Below are 19497 nucleotides of genomic sequence, written 5' to 3'. Positions count from 1 at the left end.
ATCGTAAATAAAAGGACATTCAGGTATTGTTAGATAATAATATATGAAATATAATATATTGTTAATATTATATAAAAATATGATAACAACAAAACAAAATCAATTAGTTAATGCTCGTATGTAATGTTTATAATTGGGGGGGGACATTTGTACTTAAATAAATAGAAAACTATTATAAGAATTTAATTCTGTAATGGAAAAAATTACAGCTTGTTGAGATAGAATTATGAATGTCAAAACTTCATAATTTGTGATAGAAGTGTTCAATGGCGCTAATGTGGAGAAAGAAGATGTTTTGAGAACGTGTGGAAGATAGCACTCGAAAACATTACTAATCCCCGGGGTTCTGGGCCGGCGATACTGTTAGTGACAGTCTCTGAAGAAAAACGATATCGGCCTACAGCCCTCAAAGTTAGAGTCGCCAGTAAAGAGGAGGCAACCAGAAAGTCAATAGGACATTCAGTAGTTTTACTCCAGGATTGTATACCTAACTACAAAACTGAAGAATCGTCTCTGTATTTTCTTAAGACAAAAGACGTCTTCTGCTTGGCAAGAAATCCACACCATACTATTGTATTCCAGAGTGGAGTGAACTTAGGAAATATATTATATTTTAATTGTGGCGATATTGATACTACATTTGTGTCTCTAAAGTAGGCCCTAGGGCTTTACCATTATATTGCTAAATACATAGTCAGATCACATCGAATTATAGCTATGAGAGTGTGAGGCTAGTTTATAAACAACCACGAACCTTTATACCTTACTGTAAGATAAATTGCTTTGCTATGTTGCATGGTTGTATAAAAATCATTACTCTACGTAACCGTTTACACCGGGTGTTTCATTGGTTGATGCTACAGCAAGCAGACGACTGTCATTTGTTATTGTTCTTTCCATTCCATGCCTAAGTTAACTAGGTTAGTTTTACTACACAAACAGATATGAAAGTTATAGTGAATGTACAGTGACCCGATAATATAAAATTTTTTAAATTCGTTGGTAGAATTTCAATTTAATATTGATATGGCTAAGTTTGTTAGAACTATTCGTAATAACTGGAAAAAATCAACTTTTGGAGCTGTAGCTGTAATTTATGGAATAAATTATGGACATGAAAAATATAAGTAAGTACTTACAAATAGGATTGTCAGTTAACATACAGTACAAATGCTTAATTAAAAACTAGCACATATTTATATTACTGGGTAGTATAATATTACAGAATCATGTATTTATTAATCGGGTAGCCTTCACATGGTGAGTTCAGGGTTGAAAATTCTATTATTGCTGCAGTTTCTTATATTATGGTGATACAGCAAATACCAAGATAATAGGTGAAACCATCGCAAAGAGCAAGGTCTCAGGCATGTTCAATTGGGTAGTTTATGATAAGCGAACCTGGTTTTTATAGCGATATTGACAAATGATATTACTTAATTATAACTATCGATATACTGAACCGATACTCATTTTTTAACATTAACTAACTTGTATTAACTTGAAACACTTTTGGATATAATAAACACATTGCATTTTATAGACAATAAGGGTAAAATATGATAGGCAGACCCGATTTTTATATCGATTGGTATAATAATTGATACTTAATATTCATATATCGAACCCGAGTCTATCAATCATATCAACATAATTATAGTCATAATAACAATCATAAATTAAATTAAAATTAATTTAATATAGTTAACATAATGATAATCTTATGAGCTATAATGATTAAACAAACAATTAGAAAATTGGAAATTCAAAAAGCTCATAAGTAATAGCAAACTGATAACAACTTAATAAACATTTTTAAGTGAAGTTACGTTAAGTTGGTTGTTTTGAATTAATGAATAAAAAGCCTTAATTAAAAAGGCAGAGTTAAGGCTATCAAGCCCTCTCTAACACTCAATGTCATATTATATACAGTAAATTAAAATAGTTTGATACAATTGTGGTCAATTATCAACTTATTTTTTAAATAGAAAATAACAAAAGTGCTTAACTTATACAAAATTAAATGAACTTAAAGTAAAAATGTATATATTGAAATATATTTAAAACTTAAAATACAAAATATAACATATATATTATGATAAATATAAGAAAAAATTCAAAATGGAGAGCAAGAAGCAGACACATTCAATCACTCTAACATACCGATTGACTGCATGACTGTAACAGTGAGTATGGTTCTGATACATAGTAGTGATTTTTAGTTTTTACAAAGTTTTAGAAGTGGTCATTCTTTTTTTGTTATATTTTATTTTAAAAGTAAAGTAGTAGGCCAGATTTTATTTAGCGTAGTGTTTGATGTTTGTATTTCTAAATATTGATAAAAACTATGTTAAATCCTTAAGGTGTACTGTGCATGGGTTAAAATGGTAAAATGGGTTCACCACTTTTGAAAAGGTTTGCTCATGGAGAGAATGATAACCATATATATATATATATATATATATATATATATATATATACATTAAATTGTATAAATGGCAATATATATATATATATATATAACAAATGTGGCAGTGGTTGTACAGTGAGAATCCAGACTTATTTAATAAGCAAGGAAAGTGATGTTTTGATACGTAAAGTAAAATACATCTAGACATGTAGAACCACATACAATGTGGAGTGGTCTTTAGTAGGTTATTATGAGTAATGAGTGCTACAATGATTTTATAGTCAGATTCAACTTGGAACATAAAATCATTCATAGTGAATGAAATGAATTAAGCTAAAGAATCGTTTAGCTTAATTTATCCAGTGAACATCAAAAAGTAACATGTAATTTTTCCACTTATACCATATAGTATTTTAATTTGTCATTTTATTAAAAACTGTATATAATAATTATTTTATCATAATTTTACAGAGTACAACAGTTGATGAGGAAATATTGTGAAGAAGCAGTACAATATGGAGATATTCCAGTACCTCCTACACTTAAACCAAGACATGTAACTGTCATCTTAAATCCTGCGGCAAATAGAAAGTGAGTTCTGTATTATTTTTATAAGCTTTAAGGTGATAACAACTACAAGTTTTTGTTATGTAACGGCCTATGTACACGTATATAAAGGCTCTTTCACATGGAGCTAATTTTCATACTTTTAGTGACAAGTAGATGGAATAAGCATAAAACCAACAAAGTGTGTCTACTCTCCTAGGGGCTGGAAACATTTGTTTGGCTGGTGCCTTTGTCTACTGCCAGGTTTAAAAGATATATATATATATATATATATATATATATATAAAACCTTTTTTCAAATTGACAGTTTTCCCAGTCGAAAATGTTCCGATTCACTAGCTGTATTTGCAGGAAATGCCATGAAGCTGTGGTAACCTGGCTAATTTAGTCACTAGGCCAGACAGATTCGTGGTTTTTTCGGTTTCTATAATATTGCCATAACAGTACAGTGGGTTCCATTTCATGTAATTGCGTAGTGATTGTCTTGCTACGTTATGGTTGCATTTAGAATGTTACTAAAATGTCTAAAACAGCAGACAGGAAACAACTGTTTGAGTCATTGATTTCAAAATGTACATCCCGAGAAGAAACAGCCAACAGTTCAAAGCTATGTTCTGAAGTTGAAGGATGCCAGTTTTATGTTAATACTTATAAATCACACTTTACTTAGTAGTTTAAAATTGTCTTTACTCTTATCACAATTTGTAGAATAATATAAATAAATAAAGGGGATTAGTGTTACTGTTACAAGTCTCTTACAAAGGGAGAGGGGATCACAAAAGTTTGATTTTAGATGTAATTAAGGAACAGCCCTCTAGCTGACCAGAACTGTTATGACTTGGTCACTGCAAAAAAACGTAACTGAATCAACAAAAATTAGAGTGTATCATGTACACCATCTTTGGTAACCTGAACAAAGGTGATGAATTTCTCCTGATCGGTTGTTTTCGGCGGTTTGTAGAACTGCTGAAATTGTAAACTGGTTGGTATACTTCCGAGTTGTGCAAAGTGCCCTTGACGCTAAAGTGCATGGCAATAGGCTGCTCCTTAGAAGAAGAAGAATGTATCATATGGCATTATGATGTATCTTGAGAAATATTTTATCAGTAGGCTTTAAATTTAGCATAAAACTTTATTTCCTCATAGACAAGAATGAGTCTATGATGGTGCATGTCCAGCCATGAAACTTTTGCTGAGCGTCATTTTTTTCTGGCTGTCTATCTGTATATCTGTCTGTTGGACATCTTGCCAATAAAAGGAGTTGTTGATTTGAAACTTTGCATACAAATGCAGTGAATCCTGTTACATGACATGTGGTATACCCCTACCTCGTTTATGGACCTTAAGAACAAAATGATTATGCATTTTAATGATTTAATAAACGGAATTCTTTGAGATAAGTAAAATTATTTCAAATCATTATTTAGTACATTTAGAATCAGTGTATTAAGAAAGTAATGTACTTGCATGTGTGTGTATATGAGTTTGTAATCTAATTTAAATGATGAAGAAAGTGTATATATATAACTAAAACAAATTTACTATTAAAAAAATTAAGATAATTCACTGGGAAATATTAAATTTGGATGTTTCTTTCTCAATGGTAGTTTTGTTAGGTTTAAATCTATTCATACCACGCTCTTGCTTTTACTTTATTATAACAAATACAGCCATTATTTTTATATATAAACTTTGGAAAAACTAAAATCCTTTCAGCTTGGTTTTGAATATTTTATATTGTACTAAATTCTGAGTTTTTGTATCATTTATTGTGAGTGTGTATAAAGAAATTTAAACTGAGCAACATAAAAATATAAATTAGCTTAAAATTTGCATATAATATTTCAGAAAGCATAATTATGAATAAAAAAGATTCTTATGATGGTAGTATTTTATATTAACATAAAACAAATTTATATTTATTGTATTAGTTCATGTTTTATTAATTTATTGTATGATTATAACATGTTATTTTCATTCATATCTTATAGTTTGCTAGTCCACAGTAGTCCAATATTATACTTCTATTTTGGATCCAACACTTGCCAGAAATTTGAGATTTAGCTATTTTAATCATTATTGTCATTCACACTATGAATGCATATTTGATGCATATCTCTAAAAGTTACTGGTCTGAGTGTTGGTGTAAATATTCACACATATTTAACAATATATAAAGATAGTTTACTGCTCTAGTGCATGTTCTTAAAAACTGGTTAAATCATTTTTAACTAAAAGTAAGAAAGTTCAGAAACGTCAAGCAATTTTGTCTGTGAACAGCCCAAAATATTGCAAACATTCTATACATCTTTATTTGATGTATTCAATAATTATTCACTCTTGAACAGAAAACCTTTCGCCTTCCAAGTTATTGGTCACTCAAACATGGATGTTTTAAGAACATAAAATTGTATACATAAGACAGAAAGTGTGGATTTTTCTTGTTAAACCTATGTTATTAGAATTAATGTTGGTAATTAGGTTATTGAAGGAACTGGTAACTCGGCACAATGTTGCTGGAGTCTGGTAATCTATTTGAGTCAAATCAGATAACATTATTTATTTTTATTGATTGTATACAAGGTCTGTTAGAAAAGTGTGTGGCCTCTCTTGCTGTCTGATTATCATGCAACCAACCTTACTAGATCACATATAAGGATAGAAGGGGGATCCTTGCAAGGATCGAATTGAGATCTCCCTCCATCCTCAGACGGCCGTCATGTAATAATCGACCAGCAAAGAGAGGGCAGATACTTTGCAGTGATTAATTTACAAATTGTAATCATCTACTGCTGTTAGGAAGGCTAAGGCAAATTTTGAGAAATACTGTGCCCCACTACTTCACTTGGCTGGCTACACTGTCAATGTTGTGCTGACTGAGAGCGAGGGTCAAGCTCGTACATTAGCTGCTGATGTCAAGGATTCTGACATGATTGTGGTGGCAGGTGGCGATGGCACTTTGTCTGAGGTACGAGTTATGTTTATTAAATGATTATGTTGTTTATGTCTGTAATTGTCTTGCCACTTATAAAGTTTGTACTCAATAATGCTTATAGGTAATGATGGAAGTAGAAATTTTTGGCTATAAAAAAGTTTCAATAATTGTTTATTGTTCTAAAACTATTTGCTTTGATTCAGATATATGTTCAGGGCGTAAATTAAGTCCTGATACACCTAGATACTCGTATATTCTGAACGGATTAAGATATTGATTTACAATCTTCACCATATCTATTAAAATACTTTTTTGGAGTGTAAAAATATTGCCCCCCTTTTTAAAGGGTGGTAGGGGGGTCACTTTAAATTTTCAAATTGCAATCCCTATATTGTGACATGTCATTTGAAAGGTAAATTCAAAAGAAAAACAATGAAACAAAACATCTCTACGACGATCCTAGCAAAAGTTATGGGCAAACAACCCCTTACATCCTAGGGGCTTAAATTAAGTCCTGATACGCTGGTATATATTCCAAATGGATTGAGATATCAATGTACAATCTTCACTATACTTATTATATTACTATTTTGTTTTTTTTGAGGGTAAAACAATTTCACCCTCCTTTTAAAAATATATATATTTACTCTTCCCAATCCAATAAATTTGGAAACATTGCTAAAAATTTTAATGTTTGCTAACCTTGCTAAAATTTAGGTAAAGTAGAAGAGTTAGTGCCGGTTAACAATATTTATAACAGGTAGTTAGCTTTTATTTTGTTTTCACACTATTGCAATATGCGTATAAAGGCTGAAGATCGAGAAACTAGTCTATTCAAAATTTACTTAAAAGGAACTAATTTTGCTGTTTTCGAGTAATGATACCATAAAGATTCAAAACACCCCTAGAACATTAATTAGGTGCTGTGTATCTGATCAATACAACTTTGTTATGCTACAGACAGTTACAGGTCTAATGAGGGCTTGTTATGTTACAGACAGTTACAGGTCTAATGAGGGCTCATGGTCGAGTCAAGTGCCCAGTGGGTGTGTTGCCTCTAGGTCGCACCAACTCTGTGGCCTGTGCCCTGCTAGGCCTGGGAAGAGAAGGTACTGTCAGCCCAGGCGAGATGGCAGCTGCTGCCATGGCTGTCGTACGTGGTCAGACCAAAACAATAGATTCCATCAAAGTAGACGTTGTACAGGTAACTTGTCTAGTGTATTGTAACTATTTTAGCTACAGGTTTTCACTGATCCAAAATTATATTAGTAGTGCTTCAGAACCCTTTCCTTATGATTTATGTATAAAAAATGTAATAGTAATAAATTTAGCAATATGTTTCAATTTCCTCATGAATTTACTAGTACAACTGGTATATGTTCTATTTAATTTATGTGCTATTTTGTTTTACTTACATAATTTATGTTTTTAATGTAACCATGAAACTATATAATGTGGAGTTTCTTCTTTTTCTAAGATGTAGCTATTGTCATGTACTTAAGACTCAAGGGCCTTTTGCGGACCCTGGAAGTAAACCATGAGACTAATCAGTTTACAGTTTCAGTAGTTCTACAAACCGCCAAAAACAATCGGTCAGGTCCTCCTGTGGAAATTACCACCTTTGTCCAGACTACCAAAGATGGCGTAGCGCTTCTTATGTATTGTAGGACAGTTAAAGAGCAGATGTTCAGTAGTTTCCTGTTACTCGTCACACATTCTATACAGCAGATCCTCCCAGAGAATGCTGACTCTGTGAAGTTGTTTTCTCAGGTGACATTTCGAGAAGACACGATCTACTTAGGGAGAGTCTACTTAAGGTTAGACGCCACCCTGGGGGAAGGCAACTGTAGGACCATTTTTCTTATTTTCAGACATGGATACAGTCTCCTCCTTCTCTTATTCTCCACCTTCGCTCATTCAGTGTGAATCCACTTTGAAACAGCCCCAAAGGATTCACATCTAGAAATACCACAGAACGGTTGAGTTTCTGTTGTGTTGGACGCTGAACCCAAGTTGGCCAAGGCATCAGCTCTTTTGTTCCCAGAGATCCCCGCATGACCAGGATCCCAACAAACAGTCACATTGTTAATTCTGCCAAAGGAAGAAATTACTTTATAGCAATCCCAGACAAGTTTGGAGTTGAAGACATAAGAGTCCAATGCCTTTAATGCTGCCTGGTTATCTGTGAAAGTGTTAATTGGCTTTCTCCTATACCGCAGATGAAGATTCTCATGAGCACATTTCATAATGGCTGTGTCTTACATCTGAATAACTGTGGGATAAGGACCCATAAGAACCACTAGCTCCCTACATGCTCTCACTCCCACAATCCTAGCACCTGTGCTACTTTTAGTTTTAGAACCATCCATAAATCATCCAAGCTCCCATGGTGGAAGATAAGTTTGGTAACTTAACTTCTGCGTAACGATTTCGTTGAACAAACTTCTTGGAATTTTGAAGAAGAAAACTAAGTGATAGTTTTGTTATTGTAAATCGGTTGTCTTCTTTAATCTTTTCATCAACTTTAGAGACAATTTTATCAGTCAAAATGTTTGGCTGTCTACTTCGTTCGTCATCATGCACATTATTTCGCCCATTTTTAAACCTGATGCACCACTTACGCACTCCACCTTCAATAATCATATCGTTCCTATAAACTTCACAGAGTTGGCGATAAATCTCAATTGGTTTATTTTGCTTAGCCAACAAAAACTATATTAACAACTTGCTGTATTTTTAATTAGGTCACACATTTTAATCTGCTATTGTAAAACAACAAGGAGCAAGAGTAACCTCTCACTAGCAGGGCTAGATAGCTACTGAACTGAGAAACGCCCTGACATCAAAATGGCCACGATAGTCCCGTCTCTAGTGGCTACATAATGAAACGTAATCTGCTTTCTGGATAGACTCTTACATTACTATGTCTACAAAATATTAATTTTCTATTTTATATTAAAATTTACTCACATATATTCATTCATCAGACAATAACTATAACACTTTGTATACAGGAAGAAGGAACACCACCAAAACCAGTATATGGACTAAGTGGCATCAGGTGGGGAGTGTACAGGGATGCACTGAGCAAGCAGGATCGCTACTGGTACCTGGGTCCTCTTCGAGGTTACGCGTCTGTTCTGTTTAATTCCCTACACAAGGAGCCAATTGCAGCTCACGTCGTGTTCACTCATGCCTGTGATGGCTGCAGTCGCTGCTATGAGTCTCGCACAGACTTACATCCCACACAGCAACATCGCTGGTACCACTACCTGGTTCCCAGTTTTACAAAGAAACCTCCAGGTAAGAGAGTCAGGAGTATGTTCAATTTTTGAACACCCCTGACTTATCAATTCTTTTCCAAACTGCCATAGCAAAACTCTGTATACCTAGCTCTCTCGTCATCGAAGACCATAAATTCCTTGTATTAGGCACCTGAATATTGTTGCATTGAGTGACAACAAAGTATACAGCTAAGAGCAATGTCTCTAGAAGAGAGACGCATCTTGTTTCTATCTTCAAAAAGACTAAACAAATAATCTAATATTCCATCGCAACAGGTATTGTACTTTTCACCTGAGTTCAATTCAATATTTCTTTATTCATGAAAATATATAATTGCACATTTATTGGCGTCACTAAAGTAATATACATATACATTTAACTAAAACTAAAATCATAGTCACAATAATAAAAACTTAGATGAGAAGTAATATGAAATATTGAATTTATAATAATTATACATTTAACTCATACCACAAAAATAGTTTACTATTTTAATTTTTAACTGTAATTTAATTTCAATTTAATACTACTTGGATCCCAAACTTCTTCAAGAGTATAACGATCATGCTTTATAAAATATATTTTTTTAATGAATTCTTGAAAATAATTGTACATAAAAATATAATTATTGAATTCTGTTAGACTGTTTAATTATTTTTATAATACACTCTAGTAAAACAAAGGTAAATAGCTCACCAATAGATATCTAGTTTAAAGTTGATAGATTGAATCGGCAATCTACAAATTCTGTCTATAGGTGCAGGATATATATACTCAAGATTTTATGTTTTAAACTAATAGGGAACCTAATTAACACAGTAGTACGCATGTTATCTGTGTTTGTGTCATTAGTATGTGACAACAAGATTCTTCCATACTTTATCCTGTAATACTTTAAAGAGAAAGTATGTATACCTTTATAAATTACAGTGTAATGTTATTCAATGTCTGGTCGCACTGAGCCTTGAGACAAACGAGGTTAATACAGTTGTTTGAAATAAGTAGTGTCTACATTGTAATAGCTATCGCCAATGTTCTATATAATAAATAAATTCATTTTTGAGACTTACAAGACTGAGAGTACAGAGTGAGTTATGTTTGTTGTAGAAGTGCCACAAGTGAACTATCAGTATGTGGTGAACACTAAGTGTGGTGAAGTGTCTGAGCTAGATCTCACAGGAGTAGACATCAACATCTCCTGCCCTGCTGTCTCCAGGGATAGTAGAGGAGTTCGAGTTAGTTCAGGTATGTTTTACTTGTACACTGTTGCTCTCACTTGACGATGGCATCTTCGATGTCGAAAGGCCTCGTGATAAATATAGAAATTATTGGAGAATTGTGAGTTTTCTTTAATAAGCTAATAGAAAATTGATATTTCCGATAAGAAGAGCTCCTCCTCCTTCATTAACTTAAATCTGTTTATAATATTTATAATTTAAAAATTAAAATTAAAATAAAAACTAAAACTAATATTACTCTGCATAATAACATATATTACATTACAAAGAAAATATATTTTCAAACCCATTCACTTGGTCATTCATTCCGCTCGCTTACACCCAGGCCCATGCCATCGGTCTCGGCAGCCGCGGTCATCTGATCCAAGAAGAGTTTTTTCAGAGCTGAATTGAACTGTGCCCGGCTTTTCAGTTATTTACTTCTATCTGGAAGGGAATTCCAAGTTCTGCATTCGGTAACAATAAAGTGATTTACTAAAATTACTGTTCTATGACATGGAATATCTGTGTGGAATATCTGCAGCATAGATGATCCAGTGCGGGTATGTCTTCCGTATTCCATTGTTACAAATAAATTTGAACTCGTTGACAAAATATTGTGGAAACCCACTTTTAAGAATGGAATATAACACATTCAAAATTCAAATGCTTCTAAAGTCATTTAATTTTAATATTGACATGTAAATATAGTAAGAGTAAATATGGTCATATTTTTGCAAATCAAACAAAAATCCAACACAACTATTTTAGATTCTCTGGAATTTGTTGCTCAAAACCATAGTCATTTCGTTAATTACAGAGTTGCAGTAGTGTCTTCACAAGTATTAGTTTAATATGGAATTGTAAAAAATTGCATTTTCTGCAATGAATGCATTGCGAAAAAGCCTCTTTTACAAGTACCTGCTACATGCTCAGAGCAGTCCATCGTGAAGTTTATAGTAAATTCCAAATTTTTAACATTACTGTAGTACGGTATCGATATTCCGTTCACTGTTATTTTATGTATGTTGTTAATGTCAGTTGTGTTCGGTAGTCAAGAGTGAGCAATTATAGATTTTGTTTTATCCAAGTTAAGTTTAAGTCCATGAGTTTCTGTACATTTTATTACTTGTTTAATGTCTTCATTGATACTATCAACGGCTATGTTCAATTCACTTGCCTTACACCTAGCATAGATGTGAAAGTCGTCTGCATATGAGTGAAGCCTAGTAAAGTCAGTACAGTATTTTCATACAAAGCAAATAGCAACAGTCCAAGTATTGATCCTTGTAGTACACCACAAAGAACAGTTTTACTCAAGTTAGTTCCTGTTTCATATTGTATTTCATCACGTCTTGTAACAGTATTGTATCTTTCATCCACATTACATATTCTTATTTTGAATCATGCGTTGCTGTTTTATATTAATGTTTTGTCTTGAATTTTTTTTGCTTGCATCATATTTTCCTATATTATATTTGGTTACATTGTGTCCTACTATTTTCTTTGGGAAAACAATCATTAAGTATATTTACACTAAGAATAAAAAAAATATATATATATATAAATTGATTTAAATGGTTTTATAATTTAAGCAATTCAATTCAATGTGCTGTCAATACATTCTTACAAGGTGTTTGATGAAATTAATCCATAAATACGATGTAAAATCCCTAAAGTGAAAACATTAAAAATTGTACCGATGGTTGAACCCTCCATGTTTACCACTTATAGGTCCCTTGAACCCTTCTTGGTCGGAGTACGTGGAGGAGGGGTGGCGGAGAGTGAGGGGAGAACTTCCAACAGCCCAGGAGCAACTTGAAGCTCAACAACTGGAAATAGTACCTGTCACGCAGCTTCAGGTGAGCCACTGCTAAATATATATTTTACAAGGAAAATCTAAGAAAGTCAATTATTTTGTATTATAATGAATATGAGTAATGTTTTCACAGGTTCTATATATTTTTAGATAATATACAGAATATAAAAATAGTTGTAATTCCCAACAGTTAATTTTGTGTAATTCAAGTGAATTTTTATGTTTCAGGCCCTTTGTTATATTATTGATTATTAAAGTGAAATAATCATAAATTATATTTAACCATGAGCACCTCAAATTAGGAAAAATATTACTAAGGAGTTAAATCGTAACCTAGGAGGATCAAAAGGACCCCCGACAGAACATAACAAGAGAGTTTTTGCACAGACAGACGACTGCCCTTTGACTTTAAAATCAATAAAGTTTTTCCTTGGGACAAAATATACCAAGCCCAAGTCTCCAGGAACCTTCTAACTAGAGTTATCTCGCAGACGTACAGACAGATGAATGGACAGATACAACACAGTTGTAAGGACCTGTGCGGTATATAACACCTTCACTGTTGCGCCGTAAGGCATGTGTCTCAGTCAATGTGTTTTTAATAAAACATGATTATTGAAGAAGGAAGTAATGTGGGAAATCTGTATCTTACTGAAAATCCACCAGTAATCAGTACTTTTTATTTACTTGATGGATTCATGTAATATTTTACAGAACAGTACATTCGGTAAAGCACTTGAGAGTTGTCCTCGTTATCATTAGTTTCTTAGAAGATTGATGTGGACAAATATGAGGAAAGTACAATATGCAGAAGTAACATATCTATTTTAGCTGGATATTAGGATTTATTTCAACTATTGTAAATAATCTACAATTATAACGGTTTTTAAATAAAATTATACTTATCATACATTATTTTGGCTTTGAAAAGAGGATTTGATTATTTTTTGGAAAAGTTGTATCACAAAGTATTGTATGAATAAGAAAGAAACATTTCAAAAATATTTAGACTGTACTTTGTGAATAAATGGACACTGCATATCTCGTGTTACAGGTGAACAAAAAACTATGTGTTATTTTCACACTTTTTTGCAGTAAAGTTACAGACATATAAACATGCACAGCCTTCTAAAAGAATAATATGTTAAAATCATAATAAATAATTTGCATAGTGAAACAACCAAACTACAATGTTTATAAAATATAATTCAACTCACACTGACTTGAAGAACAGTGTAGGAACATTTGAAAACATGTAAAAAGTTATTGAAACTCGAATGAGAAATTACAATGTTCTAGAAGATCTGCTCTCTTTATTTTTGTTTACCAGTTACTACAACATACTACAACTTGTTGAAGCTGTGTTCCCCAACACTTTCTTATTATTCTAATACACTGATGCCTCTTTTGTAAATCTCCTACGCTTCTCCAGGAGAGCCCCCCACGTTTAGAACCACTGGTTTAAATAATGTTGCATTTGTCTTCAGATGATATGTTACAAAGATATAAGCAAAACTTCAACTTTAGCAAAGTCACAATGTGTTTGGCAAGATTGTAGTTATTCCCTCTGAAACATTACAACATTATGCAATCTAACGGTGGGGAGTAATCAAAACCAACTCCACTACACTAGGAGAACCAATGCTGAACTACATAGTGACAACAGTGATTCTCATGTACACTTCATTGATCATACCACACCTTGCTGTAATGAGGCGCTGTCAATCACTCAGTAAACTGTTCAGCAACGTCATTGCCAGTACGTTGTCAATTTTCATTTACCTGTTTCACAACTTTCGGTTATAAAAGAACAAAAATTAAGTGAGTATCATAAATTAACTCCTAATGCAGAAAGTGGTTCAGATTATTTTTTTTCCATGAGTTTTTAGAGAAACATTTATACTTGAGAATTTTCTCAGTTTTGCAACGTGATTCCTGGATCTTTTCCTGTGTGTAGAATTCTGAAGTATCTGGTTTTTCCACTGGAGTGGCTACTCTACGGCACTATTAATTACATATATTCAACACAATAAATTGGAAATATAATGCAGAAATGAATTTTGTTACAATTCTTTTAGTTGGGCAGAAACTTATATACTAAACAAAACGTCTTGAAAACTGAATTGGTTTCATATATATTTTTTTTAATTGCCTATCATTACCATAGGTTTAATGTAATAGAATATAAGATAAATGTTAGTGATAAAAGTGTTTATAAGTTGTATACCCACTATAGGAGAATGAAGAGAAATGGTTCAGCATTGACAATGAAGAATATGAAGTCCGCCATATACGAGTAACCCTGATGCCAAAATCAGTGCAAGTCTTTTTACCTCAACAGCCACAGACTTGTAAGTACCAAACATTTCATTTCATAATCAAGGTTTTTCCTAATGTACTTATTCACTATATTTTGCTTCTAATGCATACAGTACAAAGTACTCATATATTAAAAGCTGATTCCATAAAAGTAATACTTACTTGGATAAAAAGAGATCAGCAAATTATATAAAAATTGGCATTATAGAATAACTTTCATGTTGTCACGGGGGTGTTATTTAAATAATTTGTGAGTATATTGTAGCGGAATATCATAAATAATATGCTTGGTTTACATATTGCTGCTAACTGTAAAATGCTGTAACACATGGTCACATTGATTAAAAAACCATGCAACTTAAGTCTGTGTAGCTTACTTAACTAAGCTAATAAATAATCTAAAGTTTTATCTAACAAAAATAACATATTGACCGATATGGTTATTTTAATTTTAAAATGTTCCCAATAGTCCAAATTAAGAAATACTTTATTTATAAACCAAAGTTTTTTCAATAAGCCTAAATAATGTAATCTCAAGGAATTTTAAAATTACTTTTTAGTGTCCCTGGTGTTTTTTTAACATATCCTTGATAATCCAAACATCTTGAACAAACTAATACTCAAATCAAATAACCTGTATATTAGTAATATAGTATCAACATAATACCAACAAAAACAGTAGAAGGCTTATCATAAGTACCATAAGCTATTTAATCAGTGAACTTGGTCTGTTGTGTGCTATTATATAAGTAGTTGAATGTATGTGTAGTATTAAGTATGCTGCTTGATCACTAAAAACTAAAAAACAAGAACAATTGCAATGTTATGACTTCCTCAAAAATAATAATGTGACTACAGTTTTTTATTTAATTTAGTACAAGCGAAAATCAATAAGATACCTACTACGTATGAAATAAAATTATTATCCAGTGTATATACTAATAAATAGATAAATGTATTAAAAATATCTCTTTTTTAGATTTTGTTCACCTGTTAATATGATTTATGTTTGTTCTAATTGTAGACTATACTTTGTTAGAAAGGGCACTGCTGGGATGCTGCTAGATGGCTCAAACTGTCAGACAACTTCTACAAGACTGCTGTTTGTATTTATTAGTAATAATAATTTTTTTTCCAAAACTCATCTTTTCATTCCTCCTCCATTAGTTTTAAAAATTAGTACATATCTAGTATAAAATGTGTAGGGTTTGACAAACATCAACAACCCCCAACTGATTTGCAGGAAAGTTGATGATTACATATTAGTAAACCAACATTTAAAAGTCTAGTCCAAGAATTTTTTATACGCATGGAGTGACAAATTTATTAGCAATGTTAGCTGTCTGGCTTATCTGGCCAAGTTCTTGTGACAAGCCTTTGTCGCAAATGGTTCCATTCTTTTAAGTGGACAGTCAACGTTTGTTTTTCCTGCAAAGTTACGTACTATTTATTTATTTAATTATCGAATACAGTCGATTTTCCACTATATGTAATAGTTGCAGGAACAATAATCACATGTTATCCCAAATCATGTAAAAATTTATAGAGCCAGTGGAGTGACATGCTGCTAGTCCTTGGATTCTCTACTGGTAGTTTTGAGTGACAACTTGAAGAATTTGCACTTATTGTATGGGATATGATGAGTGTCAAAATACACAGCACTTAGGATTATTTAGCGGACTTTTTACCCGGTTGGTATAAGAAAAACCATCCCAGGATCCTGGACTATCCCTAAAGACAAAAAAAGTAGAAAAAATAGTGTTATCACTTTACAAGGAACTATAGGCATTTAAAGTATGAAATTTAATCAATTTTTTTTTATCAGGTCCAAATATGTGAATCAGACAAAAATGTGAAAATTGTATAGTATGTACTTGAGTTGTAGCTTCAGGGAGTGGCATTTTTTTATTCATTTATATTTTAAGGAAGTTATATTATTTACATAAATATAATTAAAAATTATATTTTGTAGTAAATTTTGTCTTGAGGAAATTAGATTTTAATAAATAAAAAAATAATCCCTCCAGTCATTAAAGTCCATTTCTTTATCCTCAAAAGTTTTTCTCTGTGCTTGATTATAGGATGTCTGAAAATTTGACTTATATTTCATAACACTCCTTGTGGAATAATGAAACATTTGTTTTTATTGTTTTTAGAAATGGTATCTTATAGGCTGTGGTCAACATTTTCTTGAAGAATTAAAAAATAGATTATTATAACTGAAAACGGAACATAGATTTAAATTAGAAAATTCTTTTTATAATTAAAAAAATCCTTAATATAAAACAGACTAGCATTCATTTTGTAATTATGTATATACATTATTTTTTTGTATCTTATTTAAATTGTTATATTACTAATAAAAATAATATGTTATTTAAAAATTAGCCTTTGCATATTTAATATTACTTTATAATTAGATCAAAATGGAAACGAAATCCACTCTATGAGATATATTTGGAAATGTCTAATAAGCTAATAGTATTTTATTTTAAACCCTTTGGCCGCTGGGCGCTCGTTGCGTCTGACTACCTAAGACCGCTGCCACCTAAATAGCTGTTTTGTTAGTACTCTACATATATTGTTCTAAAAACCATATTTTTGAAGCTAGATCGATAACTTTGGTTTTGTTTTGTTTGTAAACAACTACTGCATCATTTGGATATATTTTATTATAGATTTATATATTTTAGCTTATTTAAAAATGACTAAAACCTAAAAAAAAAAAAATTAATTGAAATTTTGAGCTTGAACAAAAATATCACTACAAAAAAAAAATATTTGTACTGTAACATTTATTTTTATTTTCAAGTAAATTTTATATTGAATACTTGTACAAATTTTCGATTAAATATATTGATAAATAACAGAGAAAATGGTTTTTTTCCAAAACATGACAATTTTTATTTATAACAAATTCTTACCTTATGGAGGCATAAGCAGTGCAGGTTCTATGTTGTAGATATTAGACAGTTTATGGCAATTAGTTCACTTAATCACAAAAAATAAGTAGTCTTTCCCAGTATTAGTAGTATTTAAAAATTAAAAACTTAAAATATTTACACTGTTATTTACAAAATTTATGTTTATGACACTTTTCACTTATTAGCACTTGTGCTTAGTCAAGCACAGAGGATGGACTCCTTTATTGCATTGTTTGCAAGCATGGCGAGTTTTCTTTCTTTTTCCACCGGAACTTGTACTTTGGGCACTGCATACAGAACAATTTCGTTGTTTATTTTCAGGTAAGTGGTAAAGAGGCTTATTTCCAAAACCTGCAACTTGTACCGGTGCAGGGTCCCCAATCCATTCCTCAGTTATGGCTTCGATAATTGAAATTTTAAACGCTAGTCTAGACAGGGGCTTATCAGTATTCAATTTGTAAAGAATGTAAAGGTTTACTAACATCCTCGAAAAAATGTGAAATGCTACTTTTTTCCAATAGCGTAGAGTGCGCCGTTCATCCAAATAGCAGTATAACATTTGGTCGGCAGAATCAACCCCACCCATGAACGCATTATAATGACGTATCATTTTAGGCCTACTAGTTATAAACACTTTATTTCCTTTTTTTTTCGATTTCAGTTCATCAATTGCCATACTGTCCGTTGACAAAAGTAAAACCTGTTTTTTCTGGGATGCCTTTTGTCGACTACCTAGCATAAGCATGGGGCCCTTACGACAGTATCGTTTTTCTCCAACTTCAAATCTTGTGGTCATACGTTGGGGAATTCCTTTTCTATTTGACCGTAAAGTTCCAGTAATGTGTGTCAGTTTTGAATATAAAAACTTAGCAAGTGGTATTGATGTAAAAAAATTGTCAACAAAAACATGAAACCCCTTATTCAAGTAATTGCACATTTCTAACAATTTCACAACAACGTTGTAAGCAAGTCCATTTTTTTTATCAGAACCATCATTACTTCCTTTTGCTCCTTTGTAGCATGTAAAGCCTAAACAATATTTGGTAACGGCATCACAAATCATCCATAGTTTGATCCCCCATTTATGGTGGTGCTTATTTGGTAAGTATTGTATTAGCTGCGTATGATTTTTAGTTCCAATCAGACTTTCATCTATTGATAACTGTTTATTAGGGGTGTAATGATGTCTAAACATACGATTAGCATGATCTACCAAAGGGCTAAAGCGTGCACAAGGATCGTAACCAGGTTCCTTTGGTTTTGGTAAGTGTCTGGTGTCTACCACATGAAAAAATTTTAAAACCGCCTCAAATCTAATCTGTGAAAACATTTTCCTGAACCATGGTGTTTCCTGTGAAGATTTTGTTGACCAGTACATCTCAATATTTGGTTTTCTGTTTAGGCCCATATTCAACAGTACTGCGATAAATGCTTTGATTTCTGTGAAACTCACAGGTCTCCAATTACGACATCTACTGTGGATAGATAGCCTAGCACGGTTAGTGTCGATAAAATATCGTGCATAATTATTCGTTTGCGTAGCAAGTAAATTCAAAAAAGCAAACGAGAAAAATAAATCAAAATAGTCAATGGGGCAAGAGTTTCTTGGTGGGCAGTGTTTCGGTCCAGGTAATTCATGGTAAGTAAAGCTATGGGCATGTCCAGGATCATTATTTTCTTCAACATCCTCCCAACCATCATTATCATTATCAATTGATTCTGAATCAGTGTCATCACTAGAAATTGAGTGGGGAGTGGTGAGGTGTCGGCGAGACGGACGGCCGGGACAGCGAGGCCTAGTTGGTGCCTGTGTATGATTACTCAGCCCAGGCCTAGGGTCGTCAACATCACATTCGTTTTCTGAGTCCGATGATAATACAGCCCTATTTGCAATACTAGAAGTACTACTTGCATTAGGTTCATAGGTTGGATCGGAATCCGTGTCGTCAACAGGCTCTTCGGAATCGGAACTGCTTTCAATGTTGTTACATTCTGAATCACTCAAAAAATCACTTTGAAAT

General features: G+C 32.4%; 1 protein-coding gene across 2 annotated transcripts; it reads left to right on the top strand.

Annotated features, from left to right (window-relative positions):
- The first annotated feature begins 870 nt into the window (after positions 1 to 870).
- Positions 871 to 15692, top strand: LOC124356906 (acylglycerol kinase, mitochondrial-like). Of its 2 annotated transcripts, none has more exons than XM_046808201.1 (9): positions 871 to 1127; positions 2882 to 3001; positions 5777 to 5945; positions 6910 to 7116; positions 8927 to 9215; positions 10305 to 10442; positions 12149 to 12276; positions 14470 to 14584; positions 15592 to 15692. In XM_046808201.1, coding segments are annotated over exons 1-9 (1269 nt in total). In that variant the 5' UTR covers positions 871 to 1026; the 3' UTR covers positions 15594 to 15692. The 2 variants fall into 2 exon arrangements, with proteins under 2 accessions (XP_046664157.1, XP_046664156.1); XM_046808200.1 differs by having other exon boundaries at positions 15577 to 15692.
- Positions 15693 to 19497: the final 3805 nt, after the last annotated feature.

The sequence above is a fragment of the Homalodisca vitripennis genome, chromosome 3 (assembly GCF_021130785.1).
Source record: "Homalodisca vitripennis isolate AUS2020 chromosome 3, UT_GWSS_2.1, whole genome shotgun sequence".
NCBI classification, from domain to species: domain Eukaryota; kingdom Metazoa; phylum Arthropoda; class Insecta; order Hemiptera; family Cicadellidae; genus Homalodisca; species Homalodisca vitripennis.
The sequence above is the reverse complement of the archived record's forward strand: the minus strand, read 5'-3'. Positions and strand labels throughout refer to the sequence as shown.

Excerpts from the sequence above, each read along its gene's own strand:
- LOC124356906 (XM_046808200.1), top strand. The coding sequence starts at position 1,027 with ATGGCTAAGTTTGTTAGAACTATTCGTAATAACTGGAAAAAATCAACT. Across the intron at positions 3,002-5,776 it reads AATCCTGCGGCAAATAGAAA|GAAGGCTAAGGCAAATTTTG; the intron begins GTGAGTTCTGTA and ends TACTGCTGTTAG. Across the intron at positions 14,585-15,576 it reads ACCTCAACAGCCACAGACTT|ACTATACTTTGTTAGAAAGG; the intron begins GTAAGTACCAAA and ends TTCTAATTGTAG.